A 21,376-nucleotide genomic window follows, 5' to 3' on the forward strand; every position below is an offset into this window, starting at 1 on the left:
AGTGCGATTTAGCACTTCTGCGCATGTGCGAAACCAGGAAGTAACTCGTTTCGGTACTTCCGGGTTTCGGCGGGTCCGTAACCCAAAAAAACGCAACCTGAAGTGTCTGTAACCCAAGGTATGACTGTATAGCATTTTAACCTTTTTATTACTCCCAGTGGTTTAAAATATATCACTTTCATTGTGAGGAGCGATTATTGGAAATACTGTATGGTCTTTGTTTATAAATATAAAGGTTGAGTAGAAACTGCTAAGCAGTTTCAAAGTTTTCAGTGAAAACTGAAGCACGGTAAAAAAAGGTAAAACAACCCACCACTTAATAGCAGACACACACAATTAATATACAGATAAGGTTTTGTAAGAGAATGCACGCTTTATTTTTAAATCGGCTGCATGAAATAATAAATTGTAAACATTTGCCATTTTAAAAAGATAAATATTTACATCATATACAATAAACCAACAGTACAGAATTGCATAAAACTTACGTTTTCCAAATAATAACCTTAGTACAGAAATAATACCAGATAAGTAAATGTTAGCACAATGAATGTTTGTAGTTTTCCTGGAGTAGGATCTAATTGTTGCCCCACAGTGCATGATAAAGAATGGAGAACTAGTTATGGCATTTGAGCATATATCCTCGGTGTTGCTTATAATCTACTTTGCCTAAGAAAACTTCTTATACTTGAGGCTGTCCGCATATTGCTGTTTACTTCAGCTCGGTGTGCTCCCGGCGCTGGCGGTTTGAAACCATGGACACATGGTGCTAGCCACAATCCCTATTTATCCTCCAGCTGCTTGGGAATTACTGGTGTTTGATGTGTTTCCCCTCAAACCAGCTTACATCTGACTTGAAAACATAAGCAGCAGTTAATCTGAGGTGTGTTCATTTCAGGTAGCCATTGTCTGGGCCAGCCTAAGACGTTTTTGCCGCACGAGACAAAATAGAAAGTGCTGCTGCTTCCTCTGCAGCGCCCCCTGCCACCACTTTTCAGCAGCCACAGCCACCTGAGGCAACTGGAGGTGGTCTGGAAAAGGCCCAGCGTGCTGAAGGCGGTGGTGGGAAGTAAAAGAAAGCCAGAGAGGAACAGGCTGTGAGCAGAGGAGGAGGCGGCCGACAAGCGGTGAGCGACATGCTCCTCAGAGGCTGGATCTGCCACATGAGTTGACTGCTTCATCAGTCCTCATGGGCGGGCTGGCCCATGTGCAGATGAAAGTTTCATTGAATTGGAATGGGTGGGGAGTAGCAGATAATGCACATTGGTTGAAGACATCCCTGCTCCCTCTCCTGTATGTACAGCAACATAAAAATGTGATTTGGAAATGTTGTGAAGAAAACCATGTCACTGCTTTTCAAGCCACAAATGTGTATGTATCCTGATTTAGTATATTTTTACATAAAAAGTGAACAATTTTTTTTGCTGCTACTTTATAAAGATCTGAGCATCATCTCCTTACATTTTGTTACAGTATAATGATGAGGTGTATGCTTGATTCCATTTGTCCAAAAAGTAATTTTGTTGGGAATGTTGAAAATAAAACTGCACTTATCCATTGATTTCAGTAGCTCTACTCTGTGTATGAATTGTTGGATATAACCCTAAACGTTTAAATCAGTATTCAGCAGAAGCTTGAAATACTTTTTTTAAAAGTGGGCATAAACTTTGGCTGCAGTTAATTTCAAAATAGCTTATCACACACACATACTATTTAAACAGAATTATTTAGGTTAAGGCTGCAATTTTGTACCCTGTTATCCAGGATACACTTCTGAGTAGAATTGTATTGGGTTGTACTTTAAAGCTACATATAATTTGATGGGTTTGCATCTCTGATAAATAAAGGCTTACCTGAAGAAACAGGTAAAAAACAAAAAACAATAGTAACTGCTTAGGTAGATAATCCAATTTAAATGGATAAATGCCTTTAGTTATCTGTTTGAAGTAAAAAGAGTTTGAAGTTGCTTTCTCACAAAGCTTATTAAATATTACCCTACAATATTTAGTTGGCATGCCAAGCAGTGATTTAACAAACTGAAAATTTCATCGCAACCTATGTAGATACAAAGATGTATATCTCAAATCAGTTGAAGCCTGTGTAGGAGAATGTAGAAACAATGCCCCAACAATGCGATATATACCAGTTTAATAAAATTTTAAATATTTGTACATCAAATAAAACCAGATAAAAAGCATATTTTGTCATGTAAATTGACAAAACCAGAAACAACAACAAATTGTTTCTGCAAATCAGTTTCCTGCAAAAACTGGCTCCATAACGAAAGTTTTTTTTTTAAAAAAAACAAACCAAATATTAATTCAAAAGATTAGCTACTCATATAATTTTTTAAAAAAAATTCTGATAGCTTAAATATCTAGAATGAAATGATGACTTTAAAGCTATTACAAGAGTCCCATTGATTATTGTGAGGTAGGATACCACAAAAAAATCTTAAATGGCAGGTTTCTGTCTGCCCTGATTTTAATATCTTTACATACTATTTATGAAGGTTCCCAGAATTTATTTATAATCTACCTTAACCTGGATTTGGAAATAATTCCTATAGGGTCTGTCCTAAATTAACACTTTGAATTCATGACACTAGTTTTTTTGTTGTTGGTAAATGCACAATGAAGGCAAATAAAACTAATTTGTCATCTTTCAATAAGTCACATGAGTAAGATTTGATGGGTCCTTCGAAATATTTCCATGGGTCTTTACTCACAGGAAATTCTTCAAAAAAATCAATTCCTTTGCATGCAAAACATGATATTTGGACATGCATCTTTAGACATTGTGGTGCTGGATCCCATAATTAACTGAAGGGGAAGAAAAATTGCTGCTAGCATTCCAAAAATGCTTGTACAAGAGCGCACAGAGCTATTGTAAATAGGCTTTTCTAGGAGTTCTCATGCTCATAGAAAAGTTTGCATAGCTGCTAGAACATATTTAGAATTAATTTCACTTTTGATATCTTTTTTGCTGTTTGGCATGCACTGATTTCTAGTTTTGGAAGAACATGTAGAATGAAGACTAGAAATTGTTGATTACATATATTAGAGAACATTTGGTAGATACATTGAATAGGAGTTTAAATATATTTTATGAAAATATATTTGTTGCATGAGGAGGATGTGCACTCATTTGCAAGAGTCACCAGAATTAGTGGCACTGATTGAAAGGATATGAAAGATGTAGAAGTAAGGTGTTGAAGTGTATTGGGATGCGGAGACATACGGAATTTTCTCTAAATGGAAGTTGGCACTCACCAGGAGCAATGTATTAACAGGAAAAGGTAGCTAATTGATTTACCATCAGACCCTTATACTTCCCATTACTGTCTGAAATCTCAAAATAATATAGTAACTAGTCAAAAATAATAGCAACAATAAAACCTAAGATTAATGCATGTAAAATCTATAATTCCTTCTCCATACATCATTTATAAAGCAAAGCTGGTATTTAGTTACTTAGATATAAAACTATTGAGAGCTAACTTAAATATGCAAGCAACCCAAATGCCCAAAGATTATACAGACTGCATAATGAACTTAGTGTTTAAGTGCTCAATTAATTCATAAATGCATTGGGGATCATGCAAGATCCATTTTGTCCAGCATTCTGTTTTCAATAGAGGAAGCTTACAAGGAGAGTGTGAAGGTGATGGCAGTTCTCTCTTGCTCATTCCTCAACCTCTTCATGTCCAGAGGTATGCTGTGTCTCCGAGCAATGAGTTGTTTACTTAGGACAACTTGGATATTGAAAGTTAAAGCACAGGAAACAATCGCTTCAAACAGAACAGACATGTTGAGTCTGTTTTCGTTTGGAGAGACCACCTGTTATCAAAAGAGACCATTTCTTTGCCCTTCCTGGTCCCTACATTTTGTGTAAATTGTTACTATTATTGAAAGAGACCATTTTGATCCCACAATCCCGCTCTAGTGGTGCATAATTATACATAACTAATTTGCCAGAATGATGGGGGTGCAGAGTTAGATGCACATTCACTGGAATGTGAATCCCTGTCCTCTTCCTGGTGTTATTAGCCAAACATAACTGAGTTGCTAGAGCTTGATTGGGGGCCTGTATTTAGGGAGTCCACAGTTGTTTGGTCCCCAGGGTAGTCTGTGGAAAAAAGAAAACTTCCAAGCTAACATCTGCCCATCAGCAAAAAAAGCACCAATTAGATAGTGTACTTGGAAGGCAAGAAAACATTATCCCTAACAATAAATGATTTAGGAACTTGCAATTTTCTTGCTTTCCATTTCAAAATACAGCTACAGAATATATAACAAAATAAAAAAGGAAATGTAATATTAAAATATGAATATACTAAAGTACAAAGGCACACCGCCCTGCAGTTGGACACATTCTTACCTCAACAAAACAAGAACTTCTGCAACAAACCTGATATGCAAAAATAGCAGTCCCTGTTAATACTTACATTGAACAAGTCTTATATCAAAAATGTTTTGAAGTAACATTCAATTTCTTCTTGTTATTTATGAGCACACACACTCCCTGATCTGAAGAACATTCAGTCCAATCCAAAATTTTGCAGGTGCATACATAAAGAATTCGTAAGTGCAGAGGGCTTCCTCCTCACTGCTGGGCAGTCCTCTGTATGTATCCCCATTGTCCATATGGAACCTCCTCCAACATCGCAGTGAACACCTTTGCTGACCAGATTGTATATGTGGTGGTTGGGATGGGAACAATCCTTGAAACCTAGCAGGACATCTAAATTATGGGTACACTGCAACACAGATCCATGCTTATGCCCCATTGATTTCAATGGCATTGCTTCCTAATAGTGCACTTAACTGTGCCCAGTGTGGTATAATTATAAGAACTTAAGCGCAAGTCTCATGAACAACTACCCTGTATCACTTCTGACTTGCCCATTTCTGGTTTTTCTGCAGATAAAGCTGTGGCAGAAATCATCTAGTGATGAAATAGTACCCAGTGGCAATTAAGGTTTCCAGTAACCAGTTTATACTGTTCTCAGTATTGTGAAATCCTTCTATTTTCTTACTGAATAGTTCAGGCTCTGCACTAAACTGATTTATAAGCAATCAATGAAACATAATGGTTTAGATCCCAGATTGCTGTTCTATTCAGAAGTGAGGGATTTTAATCTGCAGGCCCCCATAGCATATCCCCAAAGTATCCCAGTCCCCATTAACAGACTTTCAGGGGACTAGAGGGAAGGTGGTGGAAGCCTCATTCCATGAATTCTGTCCTGGTGAAAGAGGCATCCAACAATCAAAGCAATCATGTCTTTTTCCTTTAGAATTTATGGGTTGTTGCTATTTGGGTGTTTACTGACAGTTCTCATCTAGAGCTTTGTGGGCATTCCAATGTGAATATGCTATTTCTGCATGAATCCATTTTCAGCAATGTAGGATGCAGATCTGCATGTGTAAACAGATGTATACACAGAATTGGCTCCTGTGAAAGGGATAAGGGAGCCCAAATGTATGCAAAAGTGTTGCATGCAAGGAGCTGCTGGGGCAGTTTAACTGTGCTAGAGCCCTGGGGGAGCATTCAGAAAAGGAAAAAAACCAAGTAAATTACAGATGAACTAAATGCGTTTTTGGCACAAGTCTTCACAATAGAAGACATCCCAGAGATACCTACACTTAAAACAAATTAACAATAATACACATGGACTACAGGAATCAGTAGAAGTTTTAAACCTAGTTGACAAAATAGTAAGTTACTGGGACTACATTGCATCCACTTGAAACTTCTTAAATAACTCAGATGATATTACAAAACTATCAAAATTCAAAAGGGGCGAAGTTGTCATTAAAATTGTCAGCACATTATTGGAAAGCTATATCCCCCCCCCCCCATCTTTTGTCCCATAAACTTGTACAGTCTGTTAAAGTGGTACCCTTATGTTTTTAGCACTGGGGTAGTTCCACTGAAAAGGGAAACCTAGAGAAATTGAACAGAGCTTTATCATGGCAGCAAATACTTCATGACAAATATGTTTCTAGTATGAAAAATGTCTGAAAATGAGTAGAACTAAAATTATATAAAAAAGAAATCAAACATTTATCAAATTTAAAATTAACTTCTAGTACACCAAAAGGATAATAATTTTCTTGCAGAAAAATAAATGGTAGCTTTTGAAGAGAAGCCATGAAAAGATTAAGGATGGAATCATCATGTGAGTAAATGAATGTTTGTCACTGGGCGACCAGGAAAGAAGGCAAAGTGTTGCTTTATCTTCACTGAGCTGCTTTTCAGAATCAATATTCAAGTTTATTGCTTAGAAATATGAGAAAAATAGCCCCTCTTCTGAAAAAAGCAGCAACCACAGAAAGTTGTCTTATGTTCTTGTCTTATGTTCTTCACATCAGCTGCTGCATGACATGTCAAGATTTTTGGACGAAGGCTCCTATTATCATAACAGACTGAATTGAATGAAAAATGATGAAACAGAAGCCAGTTTCTCTCACATCTGGCACTGGTGCCGACCTCTGGAAGGAGAGAGCAAAAACCACTGGGGTGTCCATCTTCTGTAGCCTCACCAGGTCCACTGTTCAGGAACAAAACTCTGGTGCGCGTGGCTCAAGAATACTTCCGTGCTCCTTGGAGGCAACTCATTCAATAGCTTCAGCAAACCTTCAAGCAGGATGTTCTTCTGTCACCACTGTAGGCCTTCCACAAATATCTCCACTCTCTTACTTGTTTCATTATTTGGCTATCAGCCAAGGAGTTTGACCCTTTAAGTGACAGATATATTATTTCATATAGAAATGTCCTTTCAGATATTAGTAAAAGTGCTGCTCTCATGTACTTAAAACTATGCAAAATCTCAAATCTAATTTTATCTGTGTTCCACTGGGCTCCACTTAAACATAAATGTTTATAATCCTTAGCAGTATTTTTCACTTGGCTATTTTGGGTTTTGCACCTGTGCCATCCCTTTTATGAAAATGATGGGAATCTATCACACCTCCCTGAAATAATGTGAGTGGACTGCAGCTAATATGTTGCACAATCCTTTGCTCTACTCAGAATAGTGACATTGTAAACCAGGAAGAGTCTAGTTTCCTGTTGTGCCCTGATAGTGAACTAAATCTGAGTTGGGTTTCATAACGATTCATTTGGGGTGCATCATGGAGATGCAGTGCACATTTTGAATTGTCAGCTGCAAAGTTGGGGCAGATATACACCATATATTTAAAAACCATCCAAATTTAAAGCACATAACTCGCCAAAAAAATCCCAGGATCTGTAGTTTCCCCCTTCACAGTGCTACAATTCTGTCTTTTTTAAACTACAGTTCCCAGGATTCTTTGGAGAAAGTAATGTTCTTTCAATGTGTGTTGGGTATGCTTTAAATGTATGTTGCGGATCTGTCATTAGTGTGGATATTAGTGGTAGTCATGATGGGGAATTTGCATGGTGCATGAACTGAGTGACATCTTTTAAAATACTGGTCTGCGTCTATAGTATACATAACTAGTACTGCTTCCAAGACTAGAGAAATACATAGCAGTAATCTACACAAGGCTAAGCCTTCCCTTGTAGTACTATGTTCTCCATACTAAAGTTCAAGAAAATACTGAGAAGCCAGAAGAGATTTAGAAGGATATGAGAAGAATGACGAGTCACATGGGGAAATGAGAAAATAATTGGAAATGTTCAGCTGAGGCACACACACCACATGACCTACCAAGCCAAAGCATATCCTGTTGTGGGTTTGTCCTGGTTTCAGTGGATTGACCAGAGAGCTGCTCTTTCCTCTATGTGAAGTGGTCAGCATATATTTAGTTAAAAATCTATCATATGTTAATAATGTCAAGGGAAACTTAACTGACTGTTCACTGATCTGAGGGTACAAATAGATGTGACCTTGAGATCCTTATCATGGATTGCCTGTCTGGGCCTCTTGGGTTCATGTGTTTTAATTGATAGTGGCCACAATTAATTATTTTAGTCTCCTGCATTACCTTTAGTTTGGCACTGAAGTGAGGACAAGAAGCAACATTTGTTAAAACCAGAGCAAAACAGCCGTTGTTTGGGTTGTGAGATCTTGCAGGGTGCAGGGGCAAACAGGGAAATGCTGAATAAATGCATCTTAGTGCAATAACATTTGATGCTCCTTAGAATGAAATAGTTGAAGAGCAGCAATGCATCGGAAGAGAGGCAGCAGCTTTTAAAAGATGTCCAAGAACTGAAAAGGGTTATTGTGAATGCTAGAAGTTTCTACTGAGTTCAGTGGGACCAACTTCCTTATTGTAAGGGTGTACAAGATTGTGCACATAGTTGTGTATCGGAAGCCTGCTGTTCCTACCAATGACTTCCTCATTGAAATGTTAACCTTTGCTTTAACTGATTCTAGAAGATCAGTGCTTTATGTATGTGCATGTTTTGTTATCCACAAATTCTCTCCTACAAATTTAGTTATTTCATCAGTGGTGCCCTCTGCTGGCAATAGGGTTAAACACAGGTGGTCCCTGTTGTTTCTCATTTTGTTGGCTTAAGTTTTCCCATGAAATACCATTATATATATATATGATTTATTTTACAAATGTTAATTTCATTTCATTTTAATAATGAAAGTCCATAGTATTTTAAATTGTTCTTGCATTCATTGTCAAATGGCTTTGTTGGTCTTCCTATGTAAATAGAGTGATTCTTCCTGGCACCTTAATGCAATAACTTATTTAGCTGTATCACTTAGTATGAGTGCACAAATATCATGCAAATATTGCAGCTGTATTCCACAATGCAAGTAGCATAGTATCAATATACATATAATGATACAAATGACTGACAATCAGATAAAAAGGGAAAAAGTAGCATTTTCTGTACAAAAATATGCAGCTCTTTATAATTTGAAAAATGCATTATCTTTTGGCACTTCCAAAAAGAACACTGTATAAAAATAAATATTCTATGCACAAACACACATACACACACAGGCCAGTCCATGGTTAGAATCTTCACTGCAAAAGAAAAATATAAAACTATGTTAATATCACACATAATAATTTTGAAAGGGATTTTCTGTTGAGAAGAAGTGGTGTGAAGGTATATGTGAGTATGATCCAAGGGAAATAATCTAAGCATGTAATCAAAGCTAAGCATGTTGAAGTCCTATTGATGTAAAAGAGAGATTTTGCATGTTTCATCAGTATGAAAATGTCTAGCTTTGTTGACAGGCATTTTTCTTAGGAACCTGGGGAAATCACCTGTTCATTTTGCATTCTTCAGTAATTGACTAGGAGAAATTTGTAACCCATTTGGTCCTATTCCCTCTATATTCGCAGTCTGCAGTTTGGAGTTCAAAATGCTTCACTGGAATTCCACTTTAATCAGTGGCAGTCTTACGATCTGCAGAGCTTTTAAGCTTTCTGCTTTGCTTGCTAGGCAAGGCCCACTCAGCATGCTAGCTCTGGAAGGTTAGGGATGCTCACACGACATCTCGCAGGAACTTGGACAGCCCTGTGAGATCTTGCAAGAGCATCCCAGCGCTGGTGTGCTGAGAGGGCATTGCCCACACAAGAAAGGCAGAGAACTTAAAAGCTCTTTTTGCACTAGGAAAACCTGGCACAAAAAAGCTGCTAAGCTTGCATTTAACTTGTGGAATTTCAACCAGCTGGCCTTCAACCTCTTAGGGTTGAAACTACACAAGTTAAATGCATGTAAGATGTAATCATACTGTACGAGACATCTTGTGAGAGGTTAATCACAGCATGAACTTTATGGAGAGATACTTTATTACAATGGATGCACCAGGGCATCTTAATGCTGTATTCAGCCATATAGCATACTTTTGAATGCATAAAGGTTCACAAATACTTTTACACAGAGAGTCCAATAGATATGTAACCTCTGTACAAATTACAGACTTTGTTATCAAGTGGTTTAAAACCTAATTTTAAAAGTTTTGGATGTTTAATTATGAAAGTCTCTGTTTGAATAACAGAAGTGAGTTGTTAAATAAGTCTAACATTCTCATGAATGTCGAATTCTGACTTCTAAGGACCATACTAGATATGTCATCAAACACATCATTAGTAAGCAGGTATGTGGATTAAAAGAAAAAGAATAGCGGACTTGGGGTGATTTTTGTCAGGACCGAAGTACATGGTGCTAGAAGGTTTAACTCCTTCCTCTATCATGCCCCCCAAAGATAATCCCTTCCAGCTGTTTTTGACCCCAGAAGGAAAGTTCTCTTTGCAGCACTCCCCTCCTGTGCCTGCTCTGCATTAAAAGAGAGATAGCATACAGAGATGTTTGCTAATGATGTGTTTAGTGTCATATCTACTTAGGCTCTTAAAATATTGGCATACAGTTTATAATTTTAGGCTTTTGATATGATTATATTATGTATACCCCACTCTGGGCGGCTTACAGTATGGTGAATTGCTAATGTGTTTGGTTTGGTCTGAGTTATAAAAGATACATTACCCATGTGCTCATCTTATTTTCATATATTTGAACAATAACATAGTACCTATAATATAGACGTTTTTGAATTGGGACAGAAGTGCGCTATGGCCAACCCTTCATGCTTTTCTGTTATAGTTACACCATGCAGAAGCAGCACATATCACAATCATGCCATTACCTTATTCCAGCATCCTTGAACTGGCAAGCCATCTTCCCCCTATAACAAAGAATGATTTAAGGAGTTCAAGACAGCAAAAGACTAAAATAAATCAGGAGAGGAAATAAATAATATAGCTGCAGAAAATATTCAAAAATTTAAAATCTGTTTAGATGAGATATCCCAATGCAATACACCTTGCTTAGCCATAGATTGAATAAACATGTTTGGTACAAGAGGGCTGCCTCTGCATATAATAGAAGGCCCACATGTTCCAGATCAGAATCTTGCAACCAAAATACAATCACTTTACTGTCCAATAAGTGTGGAATCCAGATCCATTAAAACCTATGGAAGTTTTGTCACTGATTTCTATGGTTCATAAATTACTTTCTAAATGTACAGCTACTACTGACTGGTTTAGCCTCCAGAAGCCTCTCCTCTCAGTAGGCTGTGGTGGGGACATAGCATTTTCCCAGTCCTCAAACTACAGTGTTTTGATGTTTTGTTTAGTGCTTTGCAGGCTGTGTGTGCACCTATTATTTAAAATATCTGTAAGCACAAATAGAATAATTTTCTAAGGCTATGCTCACCAAGCCATGATTATATGAGGGGAGCCAGTTTAAAGGAAAGTGCCAGTGTGTCCGCTAATACTGTCAAGTGTGTGCAACAAGCTGTATTCCTGTCACCCAGATTTCTAATTGGATTACCTATTAGTCATTCCAGTATTTTAACGTGTGTGTTTGATATATATATATATACACATATACATTTATACATACACACAAACCTATTAAAACAAAGAGCTGGTCAGACTTGTGGATTGATCAAACTTCAGGCAGAATTATGAGTGGTTTGTTCCTCTGACAACTAATATGCTTTCTAAATAGAGATTTCTCATGAGAAATAATACCTTTTAAAAAAATATAGTGGCAAGAAGTATAAATTAATGATCATTTGACACTGAAATAACATGTTTTCTAAACCTATTATCCTTAATTCAGACACTCTCCTGACAGTACATCTTTCCACTGGTACATACAACTGCAAAATGCAATAACTGAAGATCCGTTAACAATGAATGAAGAAGTTCCCATTGGTACAATGGTCCCATTGGCAGGAATGAATTGTATAATGCATGTAAAATCCAAAGTTAGGGAACAGGAGTTACAATTCAGGGGATCAACAGAAGGATGTGGTCATAACAGTGTGTTTGTTTTGCAGAGGCTGGGAGGCAGAAGGAAGCATATTTATTAGTAAAGAGCAGAAATTAGGCATATGACACTTGAAAAGCATGGACTTCATACATTCTCTTAGAATACAGAGCAGTCCAGGAACTATGGCAGCAGAGTGACAAGTTAAAAAGTAAGGGTTTTTTTCATGCTTGAAGCAGAAAGCATATTTTAACATTGGGTTTCTTGCTTTGTTATAATAATATGGCATCAGTTTGACTTTTCACAAGATTTTGTGTGTGTTTGTATCCATGTAGTGTATCAGAGTAGGAGTGTGTGTGCTTGTGTGTGTAACCAGTAATGAATGTGGTATATGCCACTGGGGGGGGGGGGGGAGCAACACTGAAAAGACCCATTATTGTGTGGCTAACTTTCTGCACCTTCCTTGGCAAAAACAGCACTTTGAACTGAGCCTGGAAATTATTTGGTAGCTGGTGCATTTGGGCCAGAATCAGTGTAACATATTCAGACCTTATGATCCCAGTCAATAACCTGTCTCCTGAAATCTTCAAGGAACAGATTACAATTGAAGAAATTACAAATTCAGAATTAAAAAATGAAAGAAATATGCACAGTCTTTTGCCATAATACATGGGAAACCTGTAATTCTGAAATAGAGGATATGAAATAGGTGTGTTGCAGGACAGAAGTGGGAAGGCAGGGTGACATGGCGAATAGCAAGATCCAGTGGCGTAGCATGGGGGTGCAGGGGGGGCCGGCCGCACCGGGCGCAACATCTGGGGGTTAGGGTAGGGGGCGCAAATCCACGGGTTAGGGGGCGCAAATTACTTGCCTTGCCCCGGGTGCTGACAACCCACGCTACGCCACTGGCAAGATCTGTGGAAGGCTCACAGTTTATATATGTGAATTAGATGCTCTTTTATGTGGTGTGAGATATTTGTAAGATCATGAAAGTTAAAGAAGAAGTAAAGCAGATACGAGCAAGCAACTTTATGTTCCTTAAACCAGCATATTTATCCTCATATATTGCAGGAAAATGGTAGTAGCAACTGGTCTCACTCCAAAAGCTGTTATGGGTATCAATGGACATCAAGCATTTGGGAGAAAGGAAGGGGATATGGAAAGGGTGTTGCAATAAAGGAAGGAAGGAAAAGCAAACTGAAACATGCAGGAAAGGGAAGGTAACACCATACCAATGGGCAAGGGGCATCCAGCCCGTCCAGCCCTGGTAACCCCGGCTCACCCTTCTCGCCTTTAAAACCTCGAAGTCCCTGTTCGTGAAATCAACCACTAGAATTACTTTAGTCAGTGCAGATAATCTCCATTTTATGGGTGGAGAAACTCAGTAGAACAATGATTTACTCAAAGGCACTCAGGTTATAGTCCCAGTGTTTTTATGTACAATAGCATACAATGATAGCTTTTTAAAAAAATAGTATTCTGAAATAATCAGAAGCTACTAGTTTTAAATGGAGAAGATTAGAGAATCCAAATTTTGGGGAAAGACTTCCCAGGAAGCTGATACTTAAAAGCAACTTGGTGGCAGGCGTGCTTTAGCTGTTTGGATGGCTTTGCTACAGAATTCACAGAGTTAAGGAAGTAGCTGAAATGGAATACTTTGGGGTTTCGTCACATTTTTTATTAGCTTAACTTTAAAATATCTTTAGAAAATCTTACTGAAGTACTGTTAATTTGATATGATTAAGAAAACAGAATAAAATCTTGTCATGTTCTCTGGCCAGATCAGATACAAGCTATTATAACCCAGATAAAGTAAACCAAGTAAAATACGGCTTGAAAAGTTAGCACTAGAACATTTCCTTAAAAAAAATAATAATCTTATTTTGAGACATAGGTGGTAAGGAATTCTGAAGCTCTTCACATAGCTGCACGTGTTTCAAATTATCTTTCAGGTGTCATCAGAAAGCCACTTGCTTCTTTGTTAAAAGTACAATTGGAGTAATTTGCCCGTATGTAAGTGGCTCAATGTCAAGAACTTTCTCCTTTTTCTTTGGACTAGATCAGTCTGTTTTCCACTGGGTGTCATAAACTGAGTACCCTGCAACACAATCAGCTGCAACATCTTTCTGATACAACATTTGCTCATCTCCAAAGTGGGCGAAGGAAGAAGGCACTTTTAGATTTCACTTTTACTCAGGCCCTCTTCACACATGCACATTCACTTGATGATTATAATGTAAAGTGATGACCCTTTACAAACAAACCCCTGTAGATGAGATCACACAGTTTTCACATTGCCTCATAACACATTTCATTTGAGATAGTTAATTCAGAAGCAAGTCATCAAGTGAACGAGTGAACACACATGTTTGAATTGGCCTTGAGTCTATGGAAGAAGCTGTAACAGTGAATCTAGAAGTTTTTAAGTGGTATTGCTTTTTCAACTGGGCCAGTTTTACATGGCCAGGGCTTGCTCTGGCTTCCTTTATCACTTCAGTAGGTATGGCAGAGCTCCCCTCTTCTTTTTTTTCTTCTTTTTTAAGAAATCAATTCAAGACGTTCCTGCATTGTGGTGTCATTGCCTCTTGTCCTTCTTCCTTCCCCAGTGGCTTAAAATATAAAACAATGTGCCTTATAAAACACAACATACCAATGGGCAGGGTGCATCTAATCCAGGTGCTCCTTGGTCTCCCTTATCCCCTTTAGGCCCCCTAGAGCCTTTCTTGCCCCTTTCCCCCTGTGAATAATAGTTTATTAAAAAAGATACATAAAAGATTTAGGATTATCCATTTCAAGTCAGTGTCTCATAAAAACAAAATACTGTAATGTATTAACTGTAATGTATTAACAATTAACTTCAAAAGCTTGATTTTCATTTAACATTCTTCATGATTATTATTATTTTTTGGCTGGCTTTGGCATTTTATGTTTAAATGTATGTGTATTTTGTATTATTAAAACCTCAAATTTAAACAATAGCAAGGTGTTTGTCTTCCATTTTCATGCAGTGGCTCTTCTTTATACAGTTATATAGTTATATAGATATTTCTTTTCCGGGCAGTATTTGTATTGTTTTGTCATGGCCTTTGGCTAGTGTAATAAAGCTTATTTTGATTGATTGATTGATTGACTGATTCAATAATCACTGTTCCTCCTGAAATGTTTCAGAATAATTAGCAGTGGGAACAGCTTCTCCTCACATTTCCTCAGAAGTAATCCCATTGAGCTTAGTGGGGAATTCTGACCTACAATATCCAAGCGGACAATAAAAGTAAAATGAGTGGCGAGGATCATTACACTTTTTTTCCAATGACTAACTTTGAAAAAAAACATAATCTTGCTGAAGTTCTGTATTATTTTTTAAAATAAACCTAGGAAGACACACTTCTGTTTAAAAATCACATATTAATCAGCTGGATCCACCATGGTTTTTTTATTTAACAGGAGAGGCAACATTGGCAAATTCTTGTAAAAATGCTCTATTCTATTTAAGTTCTTAAAATAGACCCTCAAAGCGATAAAAATGGAAACCATCGGCCTCATGCTACCTCTCTGAACAATGGTGCAAAGTCACCTTGAATGAATAATGCCAACATCAAGCCAAGGACCAATAGTCAGAAAGACAACATAATTATGAAATCTTTCCAAGCCAATTTACAAAAATCAGCAACATACAAAAGAGGGAAACATTTTGATAAGTGCTTGTGGATGTAGGATGTAAGTGGGATTGCTGCAGAGGGAGTTTCATTTAGTAACTGGCATAAGGATTAGGTGGCGCAAGGAGACGACATAAAATCAGGCAGAGTGGGTATATTTTTTTAAGGGAAATAAATGGGTTTGTTGTTTGTTTTTTTAATAAAACAAAAATAAACTGGCAGGAAAAATGGATGGGAAAGGAGAGGTCACCCAGGATCAAACGTTGGCTTAGAGGGAGGATAATCCAGGAGAAAATGCAGACTGGGTTGTGGCAGGAAGAGAAGGAAGGATCCGGGAGAAAAGGCAGAAGAGCAGGAAGGGATAAGGGGGACAAAGGTAGACCTGTAGAAGCAAGGAACACACACACGCAAACCACACAAAGACAGGAGAAGAAGAAAAAACAGTTGAAATAACAAATTCAAGTTGAATGCACAGAATAAGCATTGGCACCTTTTCAGCTGGTTTTTCCAAATGAGCATACTCCATTCCCATGATCTGTTATAATATTGCATTTATTTCTATTTTCTTGACTGCTCTTTCTGGGAGATAAACCCCTATGGTATCACACAAGAGCCAATGGGACTGATTAGCAGAAAAGAAGGACCAAGCTGCATGGGATGGTGGCAGCATGAGATTCATGGGTCAGAATCAGGTCTGCCACTGGATCCTTATAAAACAGAACTTGGGGTGAGATTTAAAAGCACATTAGGGGCAGGCAGGAGAACCTCCTGTTCTCTGTACTTCTCCCTACGCAAATTATGTCTTCTTAGCTCTTTTTCAGCCAGGAGGACTTCTAGGCCTGAAGTAATCCTGCTAGGATAAAAGCAGCTGGAAAGAAGCAGGTGGGGTGGGAGGGGCAGGGTAAGGGGTCAGCAGTCTCCTGCCCTCTCCTCCTGAGCTTTAAATCAGCCCTTTTCCCGCTTTGTCAACATACAGCATAATGCAACCAATATTGGGTTGTGCTACCATCAAATCTAGTTTGGAAAGATAATTTCCGCAACTGCTGCACAGACTATCCCGTTGCCAAATCATGCTGCAAGTTAAATAACAGGCTGCCCTTGACTGCTTTACATCCATAGCACCACACATTTCGTACCCGACTCAAGAAACGTTTCCAAAACAGCAATTAGTCATAAAGTGTCTGCTAATGATATATGGAAGGACTCTTCATTTCTTAATGACTAAATGGATATTTATGCAGGATTTGTGTGTGCACAGTTGCTCTAACTCATCCACTGCCCCCGTATTGTGATTTCAAAGCATTTGTTGCAGTTTTGCAAAACATACTCCTGCATGGTGCTTTGGATCTTTATTCTCTTTAAGTGGTTTCAGAATTATGAATGGCACTGAGAGTGAAACTGGCCTGACTTTCCCCAGAGCTTTATTACAAGCAATTCAGAAACAAAGCTGTCTCTTGTCTAACTGGGCAGAAGGTTCACTCATCAATCTGTGACAGTTCTCATCTGCCAATAAACTTGTTGGGACAGAAACCCAGCCTGAAGTGGTTTCTGAATTTTCAGTTTTAGTTAACCAAGACTGTTCTAAACATTTTATTCAAATTTAAAACCAACTGAAAAGGTATCAGGAACTTGCTTGATAGAGTAATCGGAATAATAACTACATTTTATTTATTTTTTAATCAAAAGGAAGTTATAAAAGCAGAGGTGGAATGATTAAGTACTTTACGCAACAGCAGCCTTGGAGAAATCATAAACTAAGAGGTAACGCTCATCATGACTGTGATGTGCTATGAAGACTTATAATCTCTTTACTTCAAGTATTGTATCACAACTTTATTTTAAGATTTTCCAAGTGTTTCATGAGAATTATTTCGAACTCTGGTTCTATTATTGCTAGCAGCCAATATTACTGCAGGCTCCTACATTCTTGAACAGGTAACATCCTTGAAAAGGATGATAAGTCTTTGGTTATACTTTATTAGGCAGATAGATTTTACCTTATCCCTTTTGATGTCCTCACAAATTTAATCATTCCACCGTTCCTTAAAGGCCTTAATAGTGAAAGAGCCATAATTTAAGACTTACCCGGTTTCCTTTTTCACCTGGTGAGCCTTGTGAACCCTATAATATAGGTATGAATGTTTAAAGAAGTTACTCATTTTAAAGCCAGTGCAGTACCCTGCTTAGTATTTGAATCCCCACTCAGCCATGAAGCTCATTGGGTGACATTTGACCAATCATTGTCTCTCAGCCAGACCTACTTCACAGGGTTGTTGGGATAAAATAGGGAGGCGAGGAGAACCACATATATCACCTTAGAACTACAACCTTGCTCACAAAGTGATTCATCTGATGACTGAGATGGAGAAGATCTGAATTGCTATTAGGTCACTGGGCGGGTTGGAGACGTCTTAACCTCTGTATTCATCCCATCCATTTGCCTAAATATTACCCCCGCTGTTCTTACACCAAAATTGGTGAAGCCTTGTGGAGAATGGCAAAAAAATTGCTTGTGGAATCTGATCCAGCCCCCCAAGCTAGGAGTTAGCCACCTTTGAACTAGACAGAAAATTGATCATACTTTTTTTTTACTTATGGAGAAATTTTAAAGCATTTAGCTTTACTCAAGTAACTGCAGCAGAAGGTCTATGTTCTCGTGCAGTAGAATTATTAAAGTTAATTTCATGGGGAAAGTGAGGTGGAGGAAGAAGAAATAATGCTCTATACTTACAGGAAGTCCTGCTGGTCCTGTTGGTCCTGCTGTTCCAGGGTCTCCTTTATTGCCCTAAAATGAATTTAGGAAGACAGAAGTATGTCCTGATTTTTGAAAGTGTACTACAGGCACAGAGAAGGTAAACCAATACTATATCTTTCATAGTAGCAAGTTACTTCTGAGCCTTAGGCGACAGAATTGTATTTTCAGTTTCACATAATTTTTTCTCAAGCTAGCGTGGAATTGGAGAGGAGAGATTTCCACCTCCATCCCCGCAAAAAGGTCCCCAAAGTGTCGGTTAAACTGTATTTTGCCGACTAGCAACAGAATAGTGTTAAATAAACATTCCTTTTACTGTTTATCTCTGAAAAGGTATCATGTTCACATAACAAAACACATTAGAAGTGAAAAAGAGACAGTGGAAATATCTGTTAGGTAAGGTAAAAAGGTAAATGACCTCTGGACAGCTAAGTCCAGTCAAAGAAACCACTTCTGGCACAACGGAACACTGTGATAGAAGCCAGAGTGCATGGAAGCGCTGTTTACTTTCCTGCTACAGTGGTACCTATTTATCTACTTGCAGTAGTGTGCTTTTGAACTGCTGGGTTGGCAGGAGCTAAGACAGAGCAACAGGAGCTCACTCTGTTGCAGGGATTCAAACTGCCAATCTTCCAATCTGCAAGCCCAAGAGACTCAGTGGTTTAGACCACAGCACCACCTGCATCATGCCATCCATTAGGAAGCATTACTTATAGTATCAGAAAAGTAAAATTTGCTGCGTTTAAGATGTATTGGACAGACAGCCGGTATATGGACCTGTTTGCTATAGGTTGCTCACCCTCTCTCCTTTTGGTCCTGCTGGTCCTGGAACTCCAACTGGTCCCGGAGTACCCTGAAATTTTAGGGAGAAATAAGTCCATGAAGCCATTTACTCAACATATTTCAAACTGGATAAGGGATAAAAAGAGGAGTTTTTGGTTATTCAGGTATACACTTAAATACTACAGCTTTTAAAGTTGATGACCATCATTATTGTATATGCAAAGCAGAACCACGTCTGGGCTGGTTGAGATGATAAAAAATATAAAAGACATTTCCTGAAACATTAGATGAAATATTTATTCCTTTACAATCATCAACAAAGCTAAAAGCTGTAGCAAAAGGGGGGCAATGCATGTTCATACTTAAAGCCTTTTAAAAGTGGTTGGGTAGAGTAGGGGAAAAGTAAAGTTTGCATCACTTTTTACATAGGCAGCTCATCATGCAGGTTGACAGATCACCATGCCACAGGCAGTAATGCAAATGTACAGTAATATAATAGAGAACATGAGAAGGTCTTGTTCATTTTCAAGTCCTTATCTGCCATTTAAATTTAACTTCAGTGGGGCAGAGAATGGTGTGTTTTGGTTTTCGCTCCGGGTGCTTCTAGACAAGACAGAGGCTTATTGTGGAGTCAGTGCTGCTCACGCACTCAGGTTTTTTTGCACTGTCCATATGATGATAATGTTATCAACATACGCACCCACATATTGTTTTACGTTTCTCTTATTGCAGAAAACCCAATAAGTAACAAATAACATGTTATACATCTGTGGTCACCATAGGCTTGTGGATGTTATTTATTTATTTATTTAATGAATAGTTTATCACATGTGTGGTGATGTGATAATAGTCCCCATTGCCACATCCCTGCCTGCTTCCACTTGAGCACAACATAGCCATTGTATTTTCAGCACACCAGCCTGCCTGGTATTACCAATCCAAACAATCTAGTTTGGAAAAGCTATTCCCTAAAGATCTCATCACAAGTGGGGGAATACCTTGGAGACTGTAATCACAGCACATAGATCAGAACTTCTCTTTAAAAAGAAACAAACCAAAGACTTTGTGCAAGACCTCTTTATCATAATTTCTATAGAGCTAAATAATGTATTTTTAAAAACACACACAAACATGGAAACAGATGTTTCCCACCAATCAAGGACCTCCCACTAATGTGGCTGGGAAACAGCAGAATGCATGTGAAAAACAAGTGTGTGGATGGTTGTGTGCCAACTGCGCACACAGAAATCCTGGATCTTAACTGGTGTGTAACATATAGCCCCCATCTGGAAGTGCCTTCAATAGCATTTCCCTTTTTATAGCCAAGTTCTACCAAATTTTTATTGGGTTTATGAATCAAATAAATCCATGCACAATCTAGCTTAAGGATCAGTTCATACACTCAAATTAATCAGTCAATCCGTCTTCCCAGGGAACTCTGGGAGATGTAGCTCTGTGGCTGCACAATTATAAGTTTAACATAATATCACATTGATCCCCCTCAGTCCTAGGTATTGCTCTATAAATTCAAGTATACATAAAGAAATCTAGTTTTTAAATACAAAACAAGCAGTACAACCTGCTACAACAACTTGGCACTGGAGGTTCCATTGTGATTTCACAGAAATCAAAATTATGGAGTCTGTGACACAATATGAAGACCTAATGGAAACAGCTGCCCATTTGCAATCCAAGGAGGTGTTTTGTAAAATGGATTAGTATAGTTATTCTGTCTTTCAGCATGAAGAGTTGGCCAGCAGAATTCATAGGTAGTTAACTCAATATTGTCAATTCTGAACAAGCCTAGTCAGCTTAGTCACAGTGTTACAGCATATCAAGCCATACCTCACAAGCATTCTGACACCTTCACAGTCTCTTGCATTGCCAAAATGATAACCCCTCTATTGCTTTCATTATCACTTATCCCCCAAAAGGTGAAAGCAAGACACACAAATCAAAGAGTCCATATTTATTATAGTTCAGTTTCAGATTTACTACATGAATGTGAGCAAATGATTCAGGAACTGTTATCCAAGGATTGATGGCTGTGTGAACTGGCTGAAATGACCCAAGCCAAAACAGGAAGAGAACTCTAGAGCCTTTTGGAAGCTACTGTTAAGCTAGTAGCCCCCTGGGACCAACAAACTCAAGAGCATTGTCCGTTTTAGATTAGGATGGATCTGAGTAGATCACTGAGTAAATATGAAGGCCCACTTTGACATGTTGCAATACACTGTTCCTAAAAGAATGGTTCATCCATATTTTCACTTGCCCTGTATTTTGATCATATTGTGTACCAATTAATTCTCTTGGGTCCAAGAGCTTTTCTTCTTGTTCTGCAGCTGTGCCTTGCAAAAATCTGATCGTACCCGCTGAACTGAAGTTTGGTTAAGCAAAATCTCTCTTTGGATTTTCTGTGCATCTTATAAGATTTGATTCAGCAGGCAAGACT

At 38.1% G+C, this 21,376-nt stretch overlaps 1 protein-coding gene and 1 long non-coding RNA gene across 10 annotated transcripts in view; one reads left to right on the forward strand and one right to left on the reverse strand.

The window, feature by feature from the left end:
• Positions 1-6,042: 6,042 nt before the first annotated feature.
• Positions 6,043-21,376, reverse strand: part of COL13A1 (collagen type XIII alpha 1 chain) — a gene marked incomplete at its 5' end in the record, with an annotated part of 173,311 nt that continues 157,977 nt past the window's right edge. For 3 of the 9 annotated variants that reach the window (XM_083441406.1, XM_083441408.1, XM_083441404.1), the window contains 6 exons: positions 6,043-8,972; positions 10,601-10,639; positions 14,384-14,470; positions 17,475-17,510; positions 18,121-18,174; positions 18,941-18,994. In XM_083441406.1, the coding sequence (XP_083297532.1) occupies positions 8,970-8,972; positions 10,601-10,639; positions 14,384-14,470; positions 17,475-17,510; positions 18,121-18,174; positions 18,941-18,994 (273 nt within the window). In that variant the 3' untranslated portion in view covers positions 6,043-8,969. Of the gene's footprint in view, positions 8,973-10,600; positions 10,640-12,965; positions 13,044-14,383; positions 14,471-17,474; positions 17,511-18,120; positions 18,175-18,940; positions 18,995-21,376 lie in introns of all 9 variants that reach the window. The other 6 variants (XM_083441405.1, XM_083441403.1, XM_083441402.1 and 3 more) reach the window with 3 other exon arrangements.
• Positions 10,646-14,261, forward strand: LOC310678120. Its single transcript, XR_014511629.1, has 2 exons — positions 10,646-11,944; positions 13,793-14,261. It is a non-coding gene; the product is annotated as an uncharacterized lncRNA (long non-coding RNA).

The sequence above is a fragment of the Podarcis tiliguerta genome (genome assembly GCF_965153285.1).
Source record: "Podarcis tiliguerta genome assembly, chromosome: 5".
In the NCBI taxonomy this organism is placed as follows: Eukaryota; Metazoa; Chordata; class Lepidosauria; order Squamata; family Lacertidae; genus Podarcis; species Podarcis tiliguerta.